The following is a 24,732-nucleotide window of genomic DNA, read 5'->3' as shown; positions in this document are numbered from 1 at the left end:
CATGGAACGCACAATGGACTCAAGACAGACCACACGGTAGACTTACACAAGCTCAACTCGTTCAGAAAGGTAAAGGATCGCACGGAACATTCTGTGACCACAACAAACGGAATTACAAATCAATAACTGCGAGGATTTTTACAGAAACTCTAAGACTCTGTAAGTGAAAGTGTAACTTGAATTCAGAAGTCAGACCCAAACAGGGGCGATGAAACGACTGATTTCCTGGGCCGCAGGAACCCCACTGACCACGCAGACCCCAGGCCACAGTGGCCCCCGAACCACGCCCGCCGTGACCCCGGCCCGCGCCCCGGCCGCCCCGCGCCCTGCACGCCGTGTCCGTTGGCCCTCCGCCCTGCGCCTCCGACGCAGCTCGCACCGGGCGCGGCCATGGGGCCCGGGCCGGCTCTCCTGCTCCTGGGCCTGGGCCTGGGCCTGGGCTGTGGGCCCGGCCGCTGGCCTCCGCCCCCGGCTCCCGCGCAGGCGCCCGGCTCGCCGGCCCGAGGCCTCCCCGTCCCGACGCCCGCCTCGGCCGGGCCTGCCCCGTCCGACACCCGGGCCCTCGTCCAGGCGCGGCGCCCGGAGGCCGCGCTCCGCTCGGTCACGGCCCCCCGGGCCCCCGGGGAGCGGGGCGCAGGCTTTGGCGGCCTTGGAGCCGGCCGCGCCCGCGTCAGCCTCCGGGCCCGCGCGGCCCCGGGCGGCGGCATCTTCCTGAGCGGCCGCCGCGGCCTCTGCCTGCCGGCCGGGCGGCCCCCGAGCCTCGCGCCGCGCTGCCTCCGCGCGCACGTCCAGGTGCGCGCCCGCCGCGCCGCCGCTAACGCCGCGCCCGCGCCCGCGCCCGCGCCGGTGGACCTGCAGCTGTCCGCGCCCGGCGGCCGGCTCTCCCTGCGCTGGCTGTCCCGCCTGCCGCGCTCGCTCGGGCCTCTGGAGTGGACCTTCCGCCTCGGGCTGCTCGGGCCCGCGGCCGCCCAGAGCCGCGCGTTGCCCCGACGGGCTCTGCCCCGCGGCCGGCGCTCCTACCCGGGATTCGTGGCGCGAACCGAGTGTCCCACGGACGGGCCCACCCCGGTCTTCTTAGAAGCTGTCGGCCCGAACAGCTCAGAACCCACTGAGTCCTCCGTGTCCTGTCAGGTAGCCAAAAACGAGACTTGTAAATTGGACCGCGTGCGGATAAATAGGAACGACGATAAACCGGTGCGACTGACCAGGGACATGGGAGACACCTTCAATGTAACAATCATCCTCTTCTGTCCAGTCCCAGAGTACTATCTGCGGAGGTGGTATATCTATCCTGTGCCTTATGTAGGGGCCGTGCCTGACTGGACTAAACCTATCCGAAAGCCACCGGTCACAGCACGTAGAGGTACAACAGTGTTGACTATACTCCCATATTCTTTCACTTGGGGGGTGTATCTGTTTAATTTCTCGGTGGTTGTCACAACGCGGGAACCTGGGATTCCAAGGCAGACGGACTCAGACAGAATCTATGTCGTCATTTTTAGACGTCCCCTGAATGCTGTTATTTCAGGGCCTTCCAACATCACAATCAATTTCACAGATGGGGTGACTCTCAATGGAAATAAGTCTTCTGATCCAGAGGAAACAGACCCTCTAGAGAAAGAGAGGCTTAAGTTTCTCTGGTACTGTACCACGAACCCAAAAGACTATGATGGACAGAAAATAACAGTGATAAGCAAGGAAGTGTGTCTCCCGGAGCAGGTTGACCTCAAGTGGACATGGGCCTCTGGTCCTATTCTCACCCTTTCTCCAGAAACACTTCAAGGTGGCCGTGTATATTTTTTCAGACTGGTGATCCAGAAGACCGGCAGGTCAGCATTTGCTGATGCAACGCTGCGCGTGCTTCAAGGAGAGCCGGTAGCAAGCATCTCATGTATTGAAAATTGTGACCAGGTTCTGGTTTTATCAGAGAGATTCTCGTTGTCTCTGGATTGCACAGGTTGTACAGCAGGCCGAGATGTCTATCGGTGGTCCATTCTGACGTCTTCAGGTCAGGAGGTGCCATTTGACTGGACGGGGCAAACTTCAACAGGACGGCATGGTGCTTATGTGTCTATAAAAGCTTTTGCTTTCTGGAGTTTCAAGGAAGATAAGTTTTGGATTTCTCTAAATGCAGCAACTTGGAGTGGAGTCACATTGGTCTTAAGGTATCCTTTCATTATTCGCCATGTCCTTATAACCACAGACTGCAAAATTGTTCCAGAAAAAGGAATTTCCTTCATTACTCAGTTTGTTGTTATTTGTACTCATTTCAAGCATAAGAACATTGTTCTTACATATAAAATAATAGTTCCTGATGTACATGGTTTTGGTGAAATCAGTTCTTTGAAAGAGAATAACTTTGGATCCATCATGTATTTGGGGAAGAATTCCACATCGCCCCCTTCCTTTCTCCCTGTTGGTGTGTTGGACAGTCATTATGCCTTGAAAATAATTGCCCAGGCATATAATACCTCTCTGGGAGCTTTTTCCCAGGTGAACTTGTATGCCACTGTGCGGCCTCCCACTGACGTAAAGTCATCAACAACTGTGCTGGAGGAGTTATCCAACTTCACCACGGGACCAAATTCCTCCCTGTCCACTTTGCTTCAACAGCAGGATTTTCTAAATGCAAGTTATTTAATATACGTAGTAGCTTCTGTCATGAACAGCATGAAAACTGACACAAGTCTTCAAGCTGACAAAATTAAACTCCGAGAACACCTTTTCAATCAGACACTCATTCTTCCTATAAACACTTTGGTGAATATTAGCCAGGTGGTCATGACTATTACTAAATTAACAGAAAAAACCTCTGAGATCAGCGCATTCTCTCAGAAACTGGCCACAGTGAGGACTTGGCAAGCAAGCCAAGCCCTCCAAGATAGTCATCAGAGAGATAAGAGCATTTCTTCTGAGCAAATAGAAAGTGTGTGCACTGGAATATTAACAACCTTGTCTAACATCCTGAAACTGCTGGTTCATTATGAAGTGTTCGAGGAGCCTTTCCACGTGGTTGAATCTCTAGCAGACACGGTACTGGCTGTGAAGGTGCCAGAGAATGAGACCACTGCCTTGAGGACCTCCAACTTTAAAATGCATGTCAAGAAAACCGAAAAGTGGAATGTTACCAAGTTCTTCAGCACCCAGAAGCACTGTCAGAATTGTTTTTATCCCACCCTAAATGTGAACAGCTTTGCTAGTCTGCCTGCCAACGCTCCCATCTCCACGATGTTCTGTGAATTTGCGGATGACCCTTTCCCTTGGCTAAATTATGGGGAAAACATTTTGACCCAGGTGGTTGGATTCCGAATGACAGGAGTCGAGGTCACGGGTGACGTGATTGAGATGCCACCTGATGCAGTGGAAGTGTACCTCATCAGGAAAAACCTGAGCTTTGGAACTTTCAATCTCACGGTGGGACCCAGCTCAGAGCCTTATGCAGTGGATGAGTCATTGGCAAAGACGACAGGGGCGTTCAGCTTTGTTGTGGACAGTGCAGCAGGGAGGGCCGTGTTGATCCACATCCTGACAGACGTGTCCGTCTTGTTCACGGTGTCTGTGTATGCGGGCCGTGAGATCACACCCAACTCTTTTATGACCAGCTACCTGGTGTCCCATAAAATCCCTCCAATTGCCAACGAGAGTGACCTGTTTGACCCGGAGTGTCCAGTGAAGGAGGCCCGAGTGGTCTGCCTCCCGGCGGCCCTGGTGCAGGTCATAGCTCAGCGAACCAGTTCCTCTGAGTGCACCGTCACTGTGGTTCTACAGGCACCTCGTTTCGTCCTAAACCCCAATAACAAGTTGGTGAGAATTTCTGTTTTCAGCATCATGTGCTTGAATATGTTTGGGATCCAGAGCGACTGGAGAGAAGACACCTGCGTTGTGGGAGAGAAGACCACTTGGCAAAGAGTGCACTGTATGTGCAAGAACCCACGGCGGGCCAAACGGCAGCTGGATATAATCAAACAGGCCAACCTCCGCCTGCGTACCCACTATTTGACGGCCAAGGTGATCGTGGTCCCTAACCCTGTGGATTTACAACTGGAGGTCATCAAGAACGTCACCCAAAACCCTGTGACTCTCTTCACGGTACTTCTCATTATGTTGTTGTACTTGATCCTTGCGTTCTGGGCCTTGCACAGAGATGAAACGGACCAGTATCTTAGGGAGCATGTGATAGTTCTCCTTGATAACGATCCTTATGATAATGTGTGTTATCTAGTCACTGTTTTTACAGGAAGCCGTTGTGGTTCTGGCACCAGGGCCAATGTCTTTATCCAGCTGCATGGAACCGAAGGTAGCAGCGATGTGCACTGTTTAAGCCATCCACAATTTACAACTCTCTACCGAGGAAGCATCTGCACTTTCCTCCTAGCGACGCAAAAGGACTTGGGCGACATCCATTCCCTCCGCGTGTGGCACAACAATGAGGGCAGGTCCCCTGAATGGTATTTAAGTAGAATCAAAGTGGAGAATCTGTTCACCAGACACATCTGGCTCTTCATGTGCCGAGAATGGCTTTCTATCGAATCCTCTTTGGACCGAACCTTTCATGTTACCCCCCCAGATAAGCCTCTCAAGAAAATGGACTTTTTCCTCATAGATTTAAATTATAATCTAGGGAAAAACCACTTGTGGTTCTCCGTTTTTTCTGGTGTCATTTCTACACCGTTCAACAGGCTCCAGAGGCTGTCCTGTTGCTTAGCCATGTTGCTGTCCACGCTTCTGTGTAATATTATGTTCTTTAGTCTAGAGAAGGAGATCGAAGCAGAGCCACAAGAGCAGAGGTACATCAGGTCGATGGTGATCGGATTGCAAAGTGCCTTTATTACGCTCCCTGTACAACTAGTGATCACATATTTGTTCATCTATTCCCAGAGGAGACCTCTTGTATCTCTAGATGAGGTCACTCCTCGGAAGCATCCTTTGAAGCCAGCTGCAAATGAACACTGGGAAGAACGGCTGGGAAAGTGGCACGTTTACGAAATTGACAAGGCACGCTCCCAGCAGCCTGAGAAGTCTAATATACATCCTGCAAAACACAAGTCTTCTGTCAAGGTCACCTCTAAAGGACAGCCCCCGCCCAAGCAAGCAGAAAGCAAGGTCTCTGGCTCCCCAAGGAAGATATCAGGCACCAAAAGCAAGGTCTCCAGTCCCCAAAGAGATGTCTCCAGCTCACAAAGAAAGGTCTCCAGCACCCCAAGAAAGGTTGCCGACACCCCAAGAAAAGCCCCCAGCACCCAGAGAAAAATCTCTAAAGGCCAGGAAAATAATAAAAACACCAACAACCCAAATGTTGAAGACAATCAAAGCATTTCTTCCGAGGATCTGCCTCCCCAGCCAGGTTCGCGAGCCCTCAAAGAGAAGCCCAGGATGGTCCTGCCTCCGTGCTGCGTTAGTGTGGCCTGGCTCTTGGTTTTCCTTACGTGTGCAGTATCCTCCTTCTTCATCATATTTTATGGACTGACTTACGGCCTCGAAAAGTCAACAGCATGGCTGTTTGCATCGTTCTGTGCATTCTCTCTGTCAGTCTTCCTGGTGCAGCCATCGAAAGTCATACTTATGTCAAGCTACAGAACAAGTACATCCAAGTATTCAAAGAACCTTTCATGGATCAGCAACTATCACTTCACTGAGATCAAGTTGCAAAACCTCTGGAAGGACCCAGAAGAAATGGACAGACGCCACCAGTTTGTCATGGAGCTCCGAAACTCAAGGATGTACCAGCCTCTCACCCAAGATGAAATCATGATATTCAAAAGAAAGAAGAGGGTCAAGCGAAGAGCTTTCCTGTTCCTTATTTACATCCTCACTCACTTCATCTTTCTGGCTCTCTTGCTGAGCCTAGTCGCCGTCCTGCGCCCCACTGACAGCTTTTACTATAATCAGTTTATTCGGGACCAGTTCTCTGTGGATCTGGCAGGCGTGGCCAGGCTGGAAGACATCTATCAGTGGCTGAACAGGGTGCTGTTGCCTCTGCTCCACAATGACCCGAATCCCACATTTTTCCCTGACAGCTCCTCTAAAATCCTTGGCCTGCCTCTGATGAGGCAGGTGAGGGCACAACCTGGAGAGATAACATGTCTGCCGGCCAAGAAATTTGTGGCGGGCAGCCTCAAAGGAGAGATTCGCTGTCACCCCGAATATGGCATTGACCCAGAAGACACAAAAAACTACTCTGGGTCATGGAATAGAGTTAGTAAGCGGGACACTGACCAGACGGCCGGAGGGTTTACTTACAGGCCTCCAGAGAAGAGGTGGGCATACTCTTCCTATGGGCTGCTGCACACCTATGGCTCAGGAGGATACGCCTTCTATTTTTTTCCAGCAGAGCAGCAGTTTAATTCCACACTGAGGCTCAGCGAGCTCCAGAAAGGCCACTGGCTAGATGAGAAGACCTGGTCTGTGATAGTGGAACTGACCACCTTCAATCCAGACATCAGTCTCCTCTGCAGCGTCTCGGTCATCTTCGAGGTCTCTCAGTTAGGTGTTGTGAACACAAGCCTGCATGCGCACTCCTTCTCACTCACTCATTTCAACAGAAAATACTCAGAAGAAATCTACTTGTATGTGGCCATCTACCTTTTCTTTCTTGCCTATATTGTCGACGAAGTCAACATCATCACAGATCAATGGACTGCCTATGTGAAAAGTGTATTTAATTGGCTCAGCTTTACTCTTAAATTCTTCCTTATCTTGTGGATCATGCTCTTTTTCAGGAAGCACTTCTTGGCCATCGGTGTAGTTCAGACTTACCTGTCAAATCCGGAGGATTTCATTCCCTTTCATGCAGTGGCTCAAGTGGATTACACCATGAGGGTGATTCTGGGTTTCCTGGTGTTTCTGACGATCCTGAAGACGCTCCGGTATTCCAGGGTCTTTTACGATGTGCGTCTGGCTCAGAGGGCCATCCAGATTGCCCTTCCTGGCATCTGCCACATGGCATTGGTGGTGTCCATGTATTTCTTTGTCTTCATGGCATTCGGGTACTTGGTGTTCGGGCAGCATGAGTGGAACTACAGTGACATGATCCACGCCACCCAGACCATATTTTCCTACTGTGTCTCAGCTTTTGAGAACACGGAATTTTTCAATAACCGGGTTCTCGGGGTCCTCTTCCTCTCATGTTTCTTGCTGGTGATGATATGCATATTGATCAACTTATTTCGTGCTGTGATTCTGTCTGCCTACGAGGAAATGAAGCAGCCTGTGTATGAGGAGCCCTCAGAAGAGGCGGAAGCCATGACTTATCTGTGTCACCGGCTGAGATCTGCTTTTTGCTGCCTGTGCTTCAAACCCAGGGCGGAAGACGAGCCCAGGTTCTTCATCAACATGGTGTACGGGCAGCCGGAGAAGAAGAGCCGCCGCTACCTGGGGCTGAAGACCAGAAACATCAATGGGAAGAAAATGGTTTACCTCGTCGTGTGATCCATGGCAGTGTCGAGGCCCACAGGCAGGTTTCTCCAAAGGCCCGGTTTCTGGGGTCGAGGGGCGTTTCGCGGCTCAGTGTGTTTCCCACCCGTATTGTTCACAGTGCACCCCACGTCTGGACGCGTCTGCAGTGGGGGCCTCCAGGCTTGGGACTTGAAAGGAGGGTCAAGGGCAGTGTGGCCTCTGCGGAGAGAGGAGGGCGACCATCTGTGAGTCCCAGTTCATTTCCCTTTTTCTTCAAAGTTGCTGTCTTTGGCACCGACTGCAGTTTAGAGGGTTAGAGACCTATATTTGGGGGACGGAGCTGAAAGGACCCCCAACCTCATCTCAGCTTGTCAGAAGCAGCAGGTGAATGCTCCTGCTGTCCCGGTCCCTCTCCCCCCGAGGCTGGGAGGCCAGGGCTAGTGGTTGAGGGCAGAGCCCAGGTCCCTCGGCCCTGCTGGCCCTTCCCTTTGCTGATGGGGCTGCAGAGCCTCCCCGCCTCCTTACTCCCACCACACACACTCCAGCTGGGCAGGGCTGGAGGGGCCTCGTGAGGGGTCCCAGGAGTGGCCCTTGTGCCTGGAAATGGAGGCATGTGGACCAGGGTGCAGCAATCTGAAGCTTCCCATCTGCTCTTAAGGCCACTGCAAGTTATAGATGTACAATTTAGTAACATGTTTCTGTCTATGAAACATGTCTTTTCTGAAACAACAAGTTACGTGTTTATGCTGAGTGGTTCACACTGAAAGGTTGTAAATATTCCATGTAACGTATGTTACCATATATACTTCTAGGATGTGGGCTTTTGGTTATTGTTGGCCTGGTGGATTGTTTATAACACATTAGTTAAGGAATGATATAGCAGCTCCTGTATTTTCACCCTAAAGCATGTTCCTTTACGTAGATGCCACTTTAAGCTTGATGTGAATTAAATGTATGATTTTTTTCTTGAGGCCTGTGGTGATTTCTGTGATAGGGGTGGGTACACAGATGGCGCCTGCCCTCCACAACCAGTGCCAGCACAGGGGAACAACCCACAGGTGGTGGCTGCTTTTTCCCAGGTGTTTGTCACTCATCACCCCTGGAGAACGGAATGGCTACCCACTCCAGTATTCGGGCCTGGGGAATTCCATGGACAGGAGCCTGGCAGGCTACAGACCACAGGGTCACACAGAGTTGCATACAACTGACAAACACTTTCAATTTCACTTGGCACCCTGGAGGTGCTGATCTGCACTGCGTGCCCGTGGCACCTCATACCTTGGCAGGTCTGGGTGCATGCACAGCTATAGGCCTTCCATCCCTTCCTCCCCATTGTGGGGGCACTCTTTTTCATCAGGTAAGTAAATGAAGAAGCTTTGTGACTTGCCCAAGGCTACCCAAGAGTGAAGAGTCAGAAGCACAGTTCTGGGTTTTCTATCTGCCCTGGTGGGAAGTCCCAGGTGTGCCCAGGTTCTGATCCGCTGTTCCAAGTGAACTTCATGTTCATGGTTAGCACCTCCCATTAGCGCACGACTTATTAACTGGTTGAGAGAGTAGAAAAGTGGGGCTAACGCTTTAGACTGGGTTCCGGTCAGGTGCACTCGCCCATGGGACACAGAATTGCAGACTGCAAGCCCTGACAATGTGCGGGAACTGTGGGCCAGGCCCCCTTAGAGGCTGGGAAGACCCACGGCAGATCAGGCAGTCTCAGGTGCTCTTTGGGAGAGGGTGGGGAGTGCCCAGACATTCTTCCCAAATTAGGCATCAGCTCAAGTCTCCAGCCCTTCTGATGGTGTGGGAGGTCCAGGGTCACACTATTTGGGCTCCCTTCCCTGGAAATAAGCCCCCAGGTCGGCACTGCATCTCATGATTCAGAGGTGTGACAGAGTCAGAAAGGGACCACCCAAGTGGGCAGTCCAGGAACAAGGCTGGGGATGGGAAGCCATCTGAGACAGGACCAGGGACAGCAGCTGAATGCCCCCGGGAGACATGACTCTCCACTTGTGGCTTCAGTGAGAAGTCTAGCAGATTCGCAGGGCTGTTCCCATGTGTACTGGGAACAAAGGGAGTGCCAGGGGCCTTCCAGTGTCAGAGAGCAATGACATGTATTCTTACAGTTTAGAAATCTCAGAGATGCCTATTATAACATTGTCAGCGTGGGAATTAATAAAGGGAAACCTCACTAAAATGGAGTCGGGAGGCCAGATGCGGGGTCTCATGCATACCCCACTCCGGTCAACACAGATCTCAACTGGAAAAGAGGTAGTGGCAGGAAGTGATGCAGGAGGAAGAAAGATTTTCTCCTTGCCTGGCAACTACGTAGCCAATGAGAGGCTGTCACAGCTTAGCCAGTGAAAAGCTATCATAACAGCCCCTCTCAGCTACCCCTTCTCTATTAAAGACTTCTCTTTTCTTTGTTCTACCAGACTTACTTGTCCCAAACTGCAATTCATTGCTGCTCCTGAATGAATCCATTTTTTTCTGGTAAAAATAACGGGCTGTTTTATTGTTTTAGGTTAACATCAGGAAAACAAAGTAATGAGAAAACTATAAATTCAGGTTTCTTTAGAAGGTCATTTTTCTGGAACATTGCATCAATTTCTAAAGGAGTCTTTTAAGATGCCTTTATTCTTACCACGTTTCCAGGCACAGGGCAGGCATTTTTTAGAACAAGTTGGAAACAGTTATTCATGCCTCCAGAGTGTGCATTGCCCAGGAAAACAAGATAGATGTTCTTGGATTTGTTTTTCACTCAGAGGAGTGGAACAAGCTTTGTATGCAGAGAGGTGGCACCGTCTGAAGCTACATGTCCTTCATCTACCTCAAAGTGTTGTGTTAATTAAGAAGACTTGTATTTGTAAAGCCTGCTTCTGTGTGTATATTATACTCCAGTTCAGTTCAGTCGCTCAGTTGTGTCCAACTCTTTGCGACCCCATGAACCGCAGCACACCAGACCTCCCTGTCCAACACCAACTCCCGGAGTTTACCCAAACCCATATCCATTGAGTCAGCGATGCCATCCAACCATCTTATCCTCTGTCATCCCCTTCTCCTGCCCTCAATCTTTCCCAGCATCTGGGTCTTTTCAAATGAGTCAGCTCTTCGCACCAGGTGGCCAAAGTTTTGGAGTTTCAGCTTCAGCATCAGTCCTTCCAATGAATATTCAGGACTGATTTCCTTTAGGATGGACTGGATGGATCTCCTTGCAGTCCAAGGGACTCTCAAGAGTCTTCTCCAACACCACAGTTCAAAAGCATCAATTCTTCTGTGCTCAGCTTTCTTTAGAGTCCAACTCTCACATCCATACATGACCACTGGAAAAACCATAACCTTGACTAGATGGACCTTTGTTGACAAAGTTATGTCTCTGCTTTTCAATATGCTGTCTAGGTTGGTCATAACTTTCCTTCCAAGGAGTAAGCGTCTTTTAATTTCATGGCTGCAATCACCATCTGCAGCGATTTTGGAGCCCAGAAAAATAAAGTCAGCCACTGTTTCCACTGTTTCCCCAACTATTTGCCATGAAATGATGGGACCAGACACCATGATCTTAGTTTTCTGAATGTTGAGCTTCAAGCCAACTTTTTCACTCTCTTCTTTCACCTTCATCAAGAGGCTCTTTAGTTCTTCTTCAATTTCTGCCATAACGGTGGTGTCATCTGCACATCTGAGGTTATTGATTCCAGCCTGTGCTTCCTCCAGCCCAGCGTTTCTCATCATGTACTCTGCTGAACTCCCCAGGTCGGTAGGTGCCCAATATGCTACTGGAGGTCAGTGGAGAAATAACTCCAGAAAGAATGAAGGGATGCAGCCAAAGCAAGAACAACACCCAGCTGTGGATGGGACTGTCGATAGAAGCAAGGTCCGATGCTGTAAAGAGCAATGTTGCATAGCAACCTGAAATGTTAGGTCCATGAATCAAGGCAAACAAGCGACGACAAGAGTGAACATCGACATTCTAGGAATCAGCGAACCAAGATGGACCGGAATGGGTGAATTTAACTCAGAGATGACCATTATATCTACTATTGTGGGCAGGAATCCCTTAGAAGAAATGGAATAACCAGCATGGTCAACAAGAGTCTGAAATGCAGTACTCGGATGCAGTCTCAAAAACGACAGAATGATCTCTGTTCATTTCCGAGGCAAACCATTCAATATCACGGTAATCCAAGTCTATGCCCTGACCAGTAACGCTGAAGAAGCTGAAGTTGAACAGTTCTGTGAAGACCTACAAGACCTTATAGAACTAACACCCCCCAAAAGATGTCTTTTTGATACTCTTAAATATTTACTTAAAAACTATACAACAGTTAAAGGCATTTTGTCTCTTGGCCATAAATTCAGTTCTCTAAATGCATCCTCCCTCCACCACCCTACAGAGGGCCAGCCTTTCCTTTGAGCCAGAAGAAACCTCTAGTGTCTTGCATTGTGGAAGACTTCACCTGGGTGCTGGATACACTGTTGTATTTACTTTGTGAGATTTCACCTTGCTGCACACTTAGGAAGTACGTATTTTTCTGTATGTATGTTATACTCTTAAGAGTTTACTTAAAAAACTAAAGCCTGCTTCTGACATTTCGTTCAGCACTAAAAGCAAAATTGCTTATCTTTGGAGCTTAATTTTACTGGAAGAAATGGAGAAAGGAATGAGCAAGGCTGTACTTAAGTGAGATGAAGTGCATAAAGAATGAATCCTCCAGAACACCCCCTTTTGTTGCTACTAGCAGTGCTTTGCTTTAGATTCTAATCTGCAATTTCTTATTTTTCAATTTTCAAATCTTTCTCAGTCTTCACTTAACTAAAAATGTATAATATCAATAGTATTTACAATGTTCTGCCTTTTCCCGGAATGTCATAGAATTGGAATCATACACTATGTAACCTTTACATATTGGATTCTTTCACTTAGTTATATGCCCTTACATGTCCTCCATGTCTTATCATGGCTTGATAGCTCATTTCTTTTTAGTGCTGAATAAAATTCCTTTGTCCATAGTTTATTTATCCATCGACCTACTGAAGGACATGTTGGTTGCTTCCAAGTTTAGGCAATTATGAATATGAATAAAGCTATAATAAACATCTGTGTGCAGGTTTTTATATGGACCTAAGTTCAATTCCTTTGTTGAATACCAAGGAGCACAACTGATGGATGATATGGTAAGAGTATGTTTATTTTTGTAAGAAACTGCAGAACTGACTTCCAAAGTGGCAGCACCATTCTGCGTCCCTGCCAGCCATGAATGAGTTCCTGCTCTCTACATCCACAGCAGCATATGGTGTTGTCAGTGTTCCAGATTTTGGCGATTCTAATAGCTGTGCAGTGGTATCTTATTACTGTTTTCATTTGCATTTCCCTGATGATATAGGATGTGGGACATCTTTTCATATGCTTACTTGCCATTGTGTATCTTCTTTGGTGAGGCATCTAGTTAAAGTCTTTGGCCCATCCTTCACTGGGTTGTTTTTACTGTTGAGCTTTAATAAGAGTTCTTTGTATATTTTGGATAATAGTCCTTTATCATTTATGTCTTTTGCAAATACTTTCTCTTATTCTATGGCTTGCCTTTTTAGTTTTTTAATTGGAGGCTAATTGCTTTACAATGTCATATTGGTTTCTGCCATACAACATAAGTATACATAAGTCCCCTCCCTACTGAACCTGCCTCCCACCCTCCAACCCCCCCACCCCTCTAGGTTGTCAGAGCACACTGGGTTGAGCTCCCTGTCCTATATAGCAGCTTCCCACTCACTGTTTTATATATGGTAGCGTATATCTTTCAGTGGTGCTCTCTCAGTTCCTCCCGCCCCTCCTTCCCCCACTGGGTCCTCAAGTCTATTCTCTGTGTCTGCATCTCTCCTCCAGCCTTGCAAATAGGTTCATCAGTACCGTTTTTCTAGATTCCATGTATATACATTAATATACAATATTTTTCTTTTTCTGACTTACTTCACTCTGTGTAACAGGCTCTAAGTTCACCCACCTCACTAGAACTGAGTCAAATTCATTCCTTTTTATACCTGAGTAATATTCCATTGTATACATGTACCACTTCTTTACCCACTCCTCTGTTGATGGACATCTAGGTTGCTTCAATGTCCTAGCTGTTGTAAATGGTGCTTCAGTGAATGTTAGGGCATGTGTGTCCTTTTGAAATATGGTTTTCTCAGGGTGCATACATGGCTTGTCTTTTCATTCTCTTGATTTAATGCCTATTTCACATGCAGTTTCTTTTGGGAAACGATTTTTTTTTTAAAGCTTTATTAGATATTTTAAATCCTTTTGGATTTTTTGTAAACTTTTTCATTTATCAGTAACTGTTGTTGTTCAGTCTGACATTTTGCAACCCCACGGACTGCAGCACACCAGGCCTCCCTGTCCTTCACTATCTTCTGGAGATTGCTCAAACTCATGACCATTGAGTCAATGATGCCACCCAATCATCTAATTCTCTGTTGCCCTCTTCTCCTCCCGCCTTCAATTTTTCCCAGCATCAGGGTCTTTTCCAGTGAGTTAGTTCTTCACATCAGGTGGCCAAAGTATTGGCGCTCTAGCTTCAGCATCAGTCCTTCCAATGAATATTCAGGGTTGATTTCCTTTAGGATTGAATGGTTTGATGTCCTTGCTGTCCAAGGGACTCTCAATAGTCTTCTCCAGCACCACAGTTTGAACGCATCAATTCTTTGGTGCTCAGCCTCCAGCTATCACATCCATACATGATTGTGGAAAAACCATAGCTTTGACTATACGGACCTTTGTTAGCAAACTGATGTCTCTGCTGTTTAATACACTAAGTTTGTCATAGCTTTTCTTCCAAGGAGCAAGCATCTTTTAATTTCATGGCTGTAGTCACCATCTGCAGTGATTTTGGAGCCCGAGAAAATAAAGTGTGTCACTGTTTCCATTGTTTTGCCATGAAGTGATGGGACCAGATGCCATGATCTTAGTTTCTTGAATGTTGAGTTTTAAGCCAGGTTTTTACTCTCCTTTCACTTTCCTCAAGAGGCTTTTTAGTTCCTCTTCACTTTCTGCCGTAAGGGTGGTGTCATCTGCATAGCTGAGGTTATTGATATTTCTCCCGGCAATCTTGATTCCGCCCTGTGCTTCATCCAGCCTGGCATTTCGCATGATGTACTCTGTATATAAGTTAAATAAGCAGGGTGACAATATACAGCCTTGACGTACTCGTTTCCTAATTTGGAACCAGTCCATTGTCCTATGTGATGCTTCTTCATGGGCATACAGTTTTCTCAGGAGGCAAATAAGGTAGTCTGGTATTCCCATCTCTTGAAGAATTTCCCACAGTTTGTTGTGGTTCACAGTCAAAGGTTTTAACGTAGTTAATGAAGCAGAAGTAGATGTTTCTCTGGAATTCCCTTGCTTTTTCTACGATCCAATGGATGTTGGCAATTTGATCTCTGGTTCTTCTGCCTTTTCTAAATCCAGGTTGAACATCTGGAAATTCTCTGTTCATGTACTGTTGTACTTCAAGCCTAGCTTGAAGGATTTTAAGCATTACTTGCTAGCATGTGAAATGAGTACAATCAATAACTGTGGACAGCTCAAATCAAAATTAACATTATTTTCTGCCTAAGACCACATGACTTGCTCTTTGAATATTATTGCACTTAACTTTCAGTGCAGCTAGGAACTTGTCCACACTAATGGCTTTGACAGCATTCATGGGATAAGCTGTCATATATCTGAGAGTGGATTTAGGTCAAATTGGAAATGCTTCAAGATGGTCTATCTATGGCCAGACTCAGAAATAAAAACCAACAGTATATAATCGTTGAATTGACCCCAAAAATGCCATTGCTGTAAGCACACGTCGAGGTCATGTTCTAGTAGTATAACAAAAGTGATTGCTAATTCCTGAGACTCAGGACAGGAGCATTCTTTGGGTTAATTCAAAGATTATATAGCATTGGTTTTCATTTTTGAATCTGCCCAGATGATGAAGGGCACTGCAGGCCACTTAGGTCACTTCAAGGCTTTGGAGGAGCACAGTGGCAAGTCCCAGGCGCACACAGCTTTTAAGGACAGCAGGAAGGGACAGGACCGATTTTGAACCCCTTTTATCTGTTGTCTCAGAGGACACACTAACCACTGCGGGCAGGGCTCGCCCAGAACCCGGGCTTCCGTCCTAGTGAGGAGACAGGTAACGGGAGAACTAAGATCAGCGTATTTCTCTCGGAAGCACAGGGTGAGCGAAACTGCCTGGGGCTACAAACCTCAGGGGATGGGCGGTCTGTGGGGCTGCACACTGGCAGCACTGAGGCTCGAGAAGGAAGCTGAGAGACTCCGCGCAGCCAGGACGTCAAAGGTGAACGAGTCAAAGCGCGCCAAGGGCTGCCCAGCCCCTGTCAGACAGCAGATCTTGGGTGAAGCGAAAATGAAAGGCATTCAGTCGTGTCTCTTTGCGACCCCAAGGACTGTAGCCCCGCCAGGCTCCTCTGTCCATGGGGATTCTCTAGGCAAGAATACCGGAGTGGGTTGCCATGGCCTCCTCCAGGGCAATCTTCCCAACCCAGGGATCGAACCCGGGTCTCCCACATCTCCGGCGGAGTCGTCACCTTCTGAGTCACAGCGGAAGCCAAGCTGAAGGCGAAGAGGAAGTCCGCCACGGAGCCCCGCCCCGCCGCGCAGCCCCGCCCCCGCCGCGCAGGCGCCCAGGGCGGACGGCGGCCGAGGGTCAGGGCCGCGCACGCGCCCAGGCCTGGGCCTCGCCGCCGCGGAGGCAGCGGAGGTGAGTGGCGCGGCCTGGCGGCCTGGCGGGCCCTGAGGGAACGCGTGCGGCCGCGCGCCGGTCGCCTCCCGGCGTCTCCCGTGCCCTGGCCGGGCCTGGGTTCCTCCGCGGAGAACTCGGGGGTTCTGAAGGCAGAGGCAGGCGCCGTGGGGCCAGGCCGCGGAACTTGCGCCCGGCTCGTTCGCGCGCTGCGCGGCGCTGCGGGCCCGGGAGCCGTCCGAGGGCCGGTCGGCTGACTGGGCAGAACCGAGGGGGAAAAGTCAGTGGACTTGACGGCAGGGCGGCAGAAAGAGAGGGACCCCAGAGGTCCCGAGACCCGCGGGGACACCACCCGAGCTCACCGTACTTGCGGTTGAGATGTCCGTGGGAGGCGAGAGAGAAGGGGGCTGAGGAAGAAATCCATGAAGTGACAGTGGTTAAGGATTTTCCTAAACTACAGGTCAAACGGCTTAATGCAGGATAAGTAGGTTGAAAAGGGGGGAGGGGCGGGGAAGTAGATATATATTCAAACCGCTGGAAGCCGAAGGTGAAGAGAGAAACTTCAGGGCAGCCGGAGGGAAGGCCCCTAGCTGGAGACGCGAGGGAGGCCCTCCAGGCGGCAGGAAGGCCAGGAACGAGGCCGGGAGGTGGGCGAGCGCAGGGGACGCGTGAGGGAAGCCGAAACCAGCGCAGCCTGCTGTATGGACGGTGGACGGCGGAGTCTTTGGGAAAAGATAATTCCTGAGTTAAAGAGGCCTCACGTGCCCAGGAAGGTTTGAAACAGCACTCGGAGCCTTGAATTTTGTAAAATCCTGTTGAATTCTCTCATGCTTATAATTTATGCGTCTCCTGAAGTGATGGTGCCCTGTTTCTTCCTGTATTGTTACTCTCCTGAGTTGCGCTCACTGGTTTTCGAATGCTGAACCAGGTTTGCATTCCTGGATGGAATCCAGTCTGCCCTGATGCTCTCAGCTTCTTATGTATTATTGGATTCAGTTTGCTAATATTTTGCTGAAGAATTTGGTTGTGAAGGATATTGCTCTGTTTTGTTATTCGGTGGCTTCAGTTCAGTTCAGTCGCTCAGTCGTGTCCTACTCGACCCCATGAATTGCAGCACGCCAGGCCTCCCTGTCCATTACCAACTCCCGGAGTCACTTAGTTGTGTCCAATTCTTTGTGACCCCATGGATTGCAGCACGCCGGGCTTCCCTGACCTTCACTATCTCTGGGAGCTTGCGCAAACTCATGTATTTTTGAGTTGGTGGTGCCATCCAACCATTTCATCTTCTGTCACCCCCTTCTCCTCCTGCCCTCAATCTTTCCCAGCATCAGGGTCTTTTCCAGGGAGTTGGCTCTTCACATCATGTGGCTAAAGTATTGGATCTTCAGCTTCAGCATCAGTCCTTCCAATGGACATTCAAGGTTGATTTCCTTTTGGATGGACTGGTTTCATCCTGCAGTCCACGGGATTCTCAAGAGCCTTCTCCAGCACCACAGTTTGAACACATCAATTCTTCGGCGCTTAGCCTTCTTTATGGTCCATCTCTCACATCCCTACATGACTACTGGAAAGACCATAGCTTTGACTATACGGACCTTTGTCAGCAAAGTGACGTCTCTGCTTTTTAATACACTGTCTAGGTTTGTCATAGCTTTGTAGTTTCCCTATAATCAGTTCAGTTCAGTCTCTGAGTTGTGTCTGACTCTTTGTAACCCTGTGGACTGCCACACACCAGGCTTCCCAGTCCATCAGCAACTCCTGGAACTTGCTCAAGCTCATGTCCATTGAGTCGGTGATGCCGTCCAACCATCTCATCTTCAGTTGTCCCCTTCTCCTGTCTTCAGTCTTTCCCAGCATCAGGGTCTTTTCAAAGGAGTCAGTTCTCATCAGGTGGCCAAAATATTGGAGTTTCAGCCTCAGCATCACTCCTTCCAATGAATATTCAGGACTGATTTCCTTTAGGATGGACTGGTTGGATCCCCTTTCAGTCCCAGGGACTCTCAAGAGTCTTCTCCAACACCATAGTGCAGAAGCATCAATTCTTCAGTGCTCAGTGTTCTTATAGTCGAACTCTCACATCCATAGCTTTGACTAGATAGACCTTTGTCAACAAAGTAATGTCTCTGCTTTTTAATATGCTGTCTAGATTGGTCATAACTTTTCTTCCCAGGAGCAAGTGTCTTTTAATTTAATGGCTGCAATCACCTTCTGCAGTGATTATGGAGCCCAAGAAAATAAAGGCTGTCAATGTTTCCATTGTTTCCCCATCTATTTGCTATGAAGTGATAGGACCTTAATTTTTTGAATGTTGAGTTTTAAGCCAGTTTTTCACTCTCCTCTTTCACTTTCATCAAGAGGCTCTTCAGTTCCTCTTCACTCTCTGCCATAAGGGTGGTATCATCTGTGTATCTGAGGTTATTGATATTGGTCCCGACAATCTTGATTCCACCTGTGCTTCATCTACCCCGCATTTCGCCTGATATACTCTGCATATAAGTTAAGTGTATGCAATATACAGCCTTGACGTACTCCTTTCCCAATTTGGAACTAGTCCGTTGTTCCCTGTCCGGTTCTAATTGTTGGCTTCTTGACCTGTATATAGATTTCTCAGGAGGCAGGTGAGATGGTGTGGTATTCCCATCTCTTGAAGAATTTTCCACAGTTTGTTGTGATCCACACAGTCAAAGGCTTTGGCATAATCAATAAGGCAGAAGTAGATATTTTTCTGGAATTCTCTTGCTTTTTCTGTGATCCAGCGGATGTTAGCAGTTTGATCTCTGGTTCTTCTGCCTTTTCTAAATCCAGCTTGAACATCTGGAAGTTCATAGTTCATGTACTGTTGAAGTCTGGTTTGGAGAATTTTGAACATTTCTTTAGTAGTGTGTGAGATGAGTGCAGTTGTGCAGTAATTTGAATATTCTTTGGCATCACCCATCTTTGGGATTGGAGTGAAAACTGACCTTTTCCAATCCTATGACCACTGCTGAGTTTTCCAAATTTCTTGGCATATTTAGTGCAGCAGTTTCACAGCATCATCTTTTAGGATTTGAAATAGCTCAGCTGGAATTCCATCACCTCCACTAGCTTTGTTCGTAGTGGTGCTTCCTAAGGCCCGCTTCGAATTACAGAATGTCTGGCTCTAGGTGGGTGATCACACCATCGTGCTTATCTGGGTCATGAAGATCTTTTTTGTACAGTTCTTCTGTGTAATCTCTTCTTAATATCTTCTGCTTCTGTTAGGTCCACCATTTCTGTCCTTTATTGAGCCCATCTGTGCATGAAACGTTCCCTTGGTATCTCTGATTTTTTGAAGAGATCTCTGGTCTTTCCAGTTGATGCTGTTGGGTATCAGTTAATCAGGTATCAGCTAATAGTCTAGTCCAGTTAATGGTATCAGGGTACTCCTGGCAGTTTTGGTGGTTCATGTGATACTGGCCTCAGAATTTCTTTGGCAGTCTTCCTCTCTCTGCTTTCCTTTTCCTGTGATCCGTGCATCTGCGTCTGGCTGCACCGGGTCTTTGCTGCGCGCGGACCTTCTGGGCTGCTCTCTGCTGGTGGCGTGTGGGCTCCCCGTTGCGGCAGTCTGCTCGCTGCAGAGTGCGGGCTCTGGTGCGTGGGCTTCAGCACTCGCGGCTCCCGTGCTCTCTGGTGCGTGGGCTCAGTTGCTCCTCCACATGGGGGTCTTCCCGGTATCAGGGACCCATCCTCTGTGTCCTGCATTGGTGGGTGGCTTCCATACTACTGAGCCACCAGGAAAGCCGCCCTGCTCTGTAATTCTGCACGTTTCTGTAGGTTGTTGTTACTTCTGTAAATGCTTGACACTTTGCTGGTAAAGCCATCTGGGCATGAAGTTTTGCTGGTGCTCTGTTTCATCTTAAAGTAAAATTTAAAATTATAGATTCACTTTTCTTAATAAATATAAGTCTTTTCAGGTTCTCCATTTTGAGTCACTTTTGATAATTGGTGGTTTGTTTTTTTTTTCCCCAAGAAATGTGTCTATTTCATCTAAACCGTCGAGTTCATTTGGTGAAAATGTCACTGCATTCCCTTACCCTCTTAATGTCTGTGGTCTTGGTGACGTCCCCTGTTTTGTTCCTCGTTATGGTAATTTGTATCATTTTCTGTCTTTCTTGATCAGTCTACCTAGAGGTTATCAACTTTACTGATGTTTTGAAGTAACCAGCTTTGGTTTTATTGATTTTTTTTCCTATTGTTTGTCCATTTTCTATTTCTTTGATTTCTATTCTTTATTATTTCCTTTTTTCTGTGTAGTTTGTGCTTAATTTGCCTTTTCCTAGCTTCTTAAGGTAGAAAGTTAGATGACTTATTTTAAACCTTCATTTCCAGTTTAGGCATTTAAAGCTGTGAATTTCTCTAAAATCAGCTTAAACAGCATTGTGTATATTTTGATATTTTAGTTTTCATTTAGTTCAGGCTATTTTCTAATTTCTCTTGGGATTTTTTCTGTGAATCATGATTTATGCAGAAATATATCATTTAATTTCCAAATATTTGGAGATTTTCCATGTATCTCTTTGTTACTGACTTTAATTGACTTATTTAGGGGTTAGAGAAGGTACTTTATGATTTCAGGCTTTTAAAGTTTGAGGCTCATTTTTTGGCCTAGCCTGTAGTCTTATCTTGGTGGTTACCTTATGCACACTTGACAAGAATGTGTGGCCTTGAGCAGGCCTTGTGGTCGTCCTGAGCTGATGGACACCTGACAAGTGTGTGTGGCCGTGGGCAGGCCTTGTGGGCGACTGAACTGGAGACTCTTCGTCTGTGCGGTGCCCGTCTCCCCGTGGGCAAGAAGCAGGCAGTGGGGACTTTGAGATGTGGGTGCTGCTTGGTTCTGTGGGTGATGTACCCCATCTCTTGGCCTTGCAGATGGCGTGTGAGACAGAGCGAAACCCCCTGGGTGTGTTCAAGTGCCAGCTCTGTGCCTTAACAGCTCCGTACAGCTACCAGGGGCAGCAGCCCCCTGACAGCCAGTCTGTCGTGTGAGTACCAGGGTCCCAGCCCAGGAGCCTTCCCAGAGCTCGCTGGCCTGAATCTGACACAGAGCTTGGGTGTTGCGTCTGGGCCCACCCTGCCCAGGCTCTGGGTGCTTGAAGTGTGACCCACACCTGAAGGGTTCAAGGGCCATCTGGCTCTTTTGGAACCTCCCAGTCCCTCCCTCTGTGTTCGGCCCAGGGTCCAGCCTCGGGTGGACTTTGCTGCCTGTGGCTCCTGTTCTGGTAGGAGTGAGCCCTGAGGGCCAGCATCTGCCCAGGGAAGGCCTGCAGTGGAGCCAGTGGGTCCCAGGCCTTGATTCTTGACCTTCAGCTTGTCCTTCATCAGGCGCCACCTGGTGAGGATCTGACCAGTCCATTACGTGGGACGGGTGCTGGGGGCCAGGCCTCTTCCCTCCGGCTGTGGGGATCCTGGGGGTGTCGCCTCAGGACTCTCTTGGTCTCCTTTCTGATGCACTGGAGGCCAGCAGGGCACCCACCAGCAGCCTCCACGTGCTCCCTGCGCAGAAGCCGTTTGGGAGTGGGCGTCATTGTGGGGGTGGGGAGAGGACTCGTGCCTGCCCCCAGCCCCATGCTGTTGAGTCAGGCGGGGTCTGGGGTGGAGTTGCCGCAGCCCTTCTCTGGGCGGAGGAGGAGCGGCGCTCTCTCGGCGACTGTTGCGGAGCCTGGAGCAGGTCTTGTTTCAGTCCCGGGCTGGCCCCTTTGTTCCACTCTGCTACTACTTGGAGGCAGTGGGGGCCCAGCCCCAGCCCCTCCCGCGATGAGCGCCCACAGCGGGCGGCCGCCAGGGAGGTCTGTGCAGCTGCCCGGTTCCTGTCAGCAGAGGCTGGGCCTTTCCGCCCCCACTTCCTGTCCTGCAGCCTCCTGGAGGAGAGCTACGTGATGAGGGACCCCTTCACCCCCGACAAGGGCAGATTCCTGATCGTCGGCTCGAGGTGCAGCATGTGCGGCAGGCTGGTGTGTGTGGGCCCGGTGGGTAAGCCGCGTGTGCCTGGGGCCCTTCTCTCTTTACCCCGTGGCTGGGACCTCACGTGAGTGGTCTCGGGAGAGGTGACCTTTGTGCCTTTCCTGGGGCAGTGTGAGCGGCAGCCTTTCCTGGCCTTGGTGTCCCTGGGCCCCTCACGGTCACTTGGCGGGGGCAGCTGCTCTGCCTCATCATGGGTGGGTCCCTGCAGCCAACAGAGGGCTTGGGGACAGGCAGGCTGGGGTCAGTTTGAGGGTCTCAGTGGGCGTTGAGGAGAGATTCTTGGAGGCTCTGCACCGCCCCCCCAACCCCTTAGCCCCTAATCGCCTCCCCTCCCCCACCAAGTGCAGCTGGCATTGTGCTCTTCCCTCCGTGGGACTGTAGCCTTCTTTCTAATTGTCCTCCAGGGCCCCTCCAGAGGAAGGGGCGTTTTTTTCTGGAGCATTTGTTGTGTGCTAGACCCTGTGCTTGGGACGTGTGTTGCCAGCAATGCCTTCTTTATTCCTATCCCAGCCCTAGTTAGGCAGAGCAGTGCTGCACCCATTTTACAGGTGAGGAGACTGAGATTTGGAGAGGTGGAGTTTGCCCAGTTCACTGGGCCAGCTGAGCCTGTTGTGTGAAAACCCGAGGACGGATGGAAGTGCAGCTGTGTAGACCCTTACCCCAAGTGACTCTGCAGCCCAAGCATCCCTGAGTATTCTGGCTGGGGGCTGAGGGCCAGCAGCGGAGCGGCAGGGGGGCTGTGTCACAGAGCAGATTGGGACAGCCAGTCTCCATCCATCAGAAGTCAAGGTGATGAGACTGGCAGGTGGGAGGAAGCCTCAGCTCAGGCAAAGGCCCAGAGGGAGCCGCTCCACTGTGGGGCCATGTGAGGAGACGGGCAGCTGGCGCCGCGGAGGCCCTGTGTGGACGGGACGCAGCGGGAGTCGGGAGTGGGGCCAGGCGGGGGAAGCCAGGACTGCCGCCCTGGGAGTTCGGGCCGCACTTGGTGACAGAGGGGATGGGCCCCCGTGTGGCGTCAGATCTCCACAGTTGTCTTGGTTGAGGCAGAGCCTAAGTTCCTGGAAGGAAGGGACCCCGATACACGGGACAGATGAGACAAACAGCCCGGCCCAGTGGCGCTGGCTGGGGGGGCACAGCTGTGGTCCTCAGCGCAGGACCTGTTGGGTCCCCTGCATAAGTCGCAGCTCCCACCATCACATCTACATCCCCGTTGGTGGGAAGGGACAGGAGCGCACACGCCTGTTCCTTCAGAGAGCTTGACCAGGAGGTGGCACACAGCTGTGGTGACGCCGCTGAGCAGACTCAGCCACGTGGCCACACCTGGCTGCAGGGCAGCTGGGAGGCAGGCCCGGGCCCTGCGCCGGACGGAAATCAGTGCAGCGTTAGTGGGTGCCACGCTCGCCACTGTACGTGGTGGAGCAGTTCTGACCTCCTGCCCAGACCAGCCACTCAGCGGTGGCCTCCGGCTCTGTGGGCCATCCCTCCCATCCCCGGCTGCTCCTAGCACCGGTGTCACCGAGCCCGTCTCACCGCCGTGATAGCCAGGAGAGGGAGGGACCTCGGGTTTCCAGCCCGCTGGGCCGGGCTTGTGCTCAGCCTTGGCCCGCAGTGGAGCCCTGCCCTGCAGAAGCCGGGCTGCACCGTCTCCTGGCCGCCTTCACGGGTCTCACCCAACCAGTCCCACGGCCTGCGGGCTCCGGCCCTGGCTCTTTTGCCCCCACTGCCCTCTCAGAAGCCCACCGGCTCTTCTCTTAGATGAGGACCACCCTCCTGGAGGTGGGCAGCCAGGCCCCTGCGCCCCACTCTCCCTCTCGCTGTCTGGCTCTGGCCACACCCCCCAGCTCCTCTCTGATGTGTGTATCTGGGGGCCTTGCCTCACCCCGCTGCCCTGCCTGCAGTGAAGGGCTGCCCTCTGGGAGATGTTGCACTGGGCTTCTTGTGGCACTCAGCACTCCCCTCCCTTCTTTCAGGAATGCAGTTTATTCTACTCGAAGAGATTTTGCCTCCCCTGTGTCCAGGACAACGTGGATGCTTTCCCTCAGGAAATTCAGCAAGACTTGGAGAAAAGGAAAGTCCCCTCCACGAGGCCTGCCAGCCAGCGCAGTTCTCAACCATGAGTGCAGTCTGGTACCAGGGCCGCAGCGGTGCCCACCCAGGGCTCGTGGCCACGCGGGCTTCCATGGCCCAAGTCAGAGACGGGGCCGAGATGGAGCCGCTGTGCCGGCCTTCTCTCTGGGCCGTGGGAGCCATGTCTGGAGCCCAGGGGGCTGGGGTCTGCCTGCAGCAACACCAGGGTCAGGTGCCGGCCGAGACGGCGCCCACAGGCAGACCCCAGACGCCCGCGCTCAGGGACCGCAGCCTCACAGCCCCCACCTTAGCAGCTGGTGAGACGCTGACGTGGGCTCGCCGTGTGGCCCCAGTCCTTAGTGGGTAGAACTGCTCCGTCCGATTGTATAATTTCTGCAGGGCCAGCGCACATTGCCTGGGGGTGATAGAGACATGTCTGATGAGGGGACGAATAAAGAGCTTTCACTGACGATGTTGGTGCTGGGTCTTGTCTTCTGGGCCGCACTGTCCCAGGTCCACTCTGTTACTGGACCCTCACAGGTGGAGACAACCTCAGGCT

General features: G+C 50.5%; 2 protein-coding genes across 8 annotated transcripts; both read left to right on the top strand.

Moving 5' to 3' along the window:
- The first annotated feature begins 390 nt into the window (after window positions 1-390).
- LOC106991011 (polycystin family receptor for egg jelly-like) lies at window positions 391-8,365 on the top strand. Its single transcript, XM_042247411.1, has one exon. The coding sequence runs from the start codon at window positions 391-393 to the stop codon at window positions 7,426-7,428; it is 7,038 nt and encodes a 2,345-aa protein (XP_042103345.1). The 3' UTR covers window positions 7,429-8,365.
- A 7,731-nt stretch (window positions 8,366-16,096) lies between these two features.
- On the top strand, window positions 16,097-24,643 carry CDPF1 (cysteine rich DPF motif domain containing 1). 7 transcript variants are annotated; one of them, XM_004007051.5, is made up of 4 exons: window positions 16,097-16,148; window positions 21,015-21,127; window positions 22,000-22,111; window positions 24,077-24,643. In XM_004007051.5, exons 2-4 carry the CDS (start codon window positions 21,015-21,017, stop codon window positions 24,221-24,223), a joined length of 372 nt encoding a protein of 123 aa, XP_004007100.1. In that variant the 5' UTR covers window positions 16,097-16,148; the 3' UTR covers window positions 24,224-24,643. The 7 variants fall into 7 exon arrangements, with proteins under 7 accessions (XP_004007100.1, XP_042103817.1, XP_012031174.1 ...); XM_042247883.2 differs by having other exon boundaries at window positions 16,142-16,407; window positions 21,963-22,111; XM_012175784.5 differs by having other exon boundaries at window positions 16,142-16,611.
- The last annotated feature ends 89 nt before the right edge of the window (window positions 24,644-24,732 follow it).

Source organism: Ovis aries, chromosome 3 (assembly GCF_016772045.2).
Source record: "Ovis aries strain OAR_USU_Benz2616 breed Rambouillet chromosome 3, ARS-UI_Ramb_v3.0, whole genome shotgun sequence".
In the NCBI taxonomy this organism is placed as follows: domain Eukaryota; kingdom Metazoa; phylum Chordata; class Mammalia; order Artiodactyla; family Bovidae; genus Ovis; species Ovis aries.
Note: the sequence above shows the minus strand (reverse complement) of the source record. Positions and strands in the feature narration are given on the sequence as shown.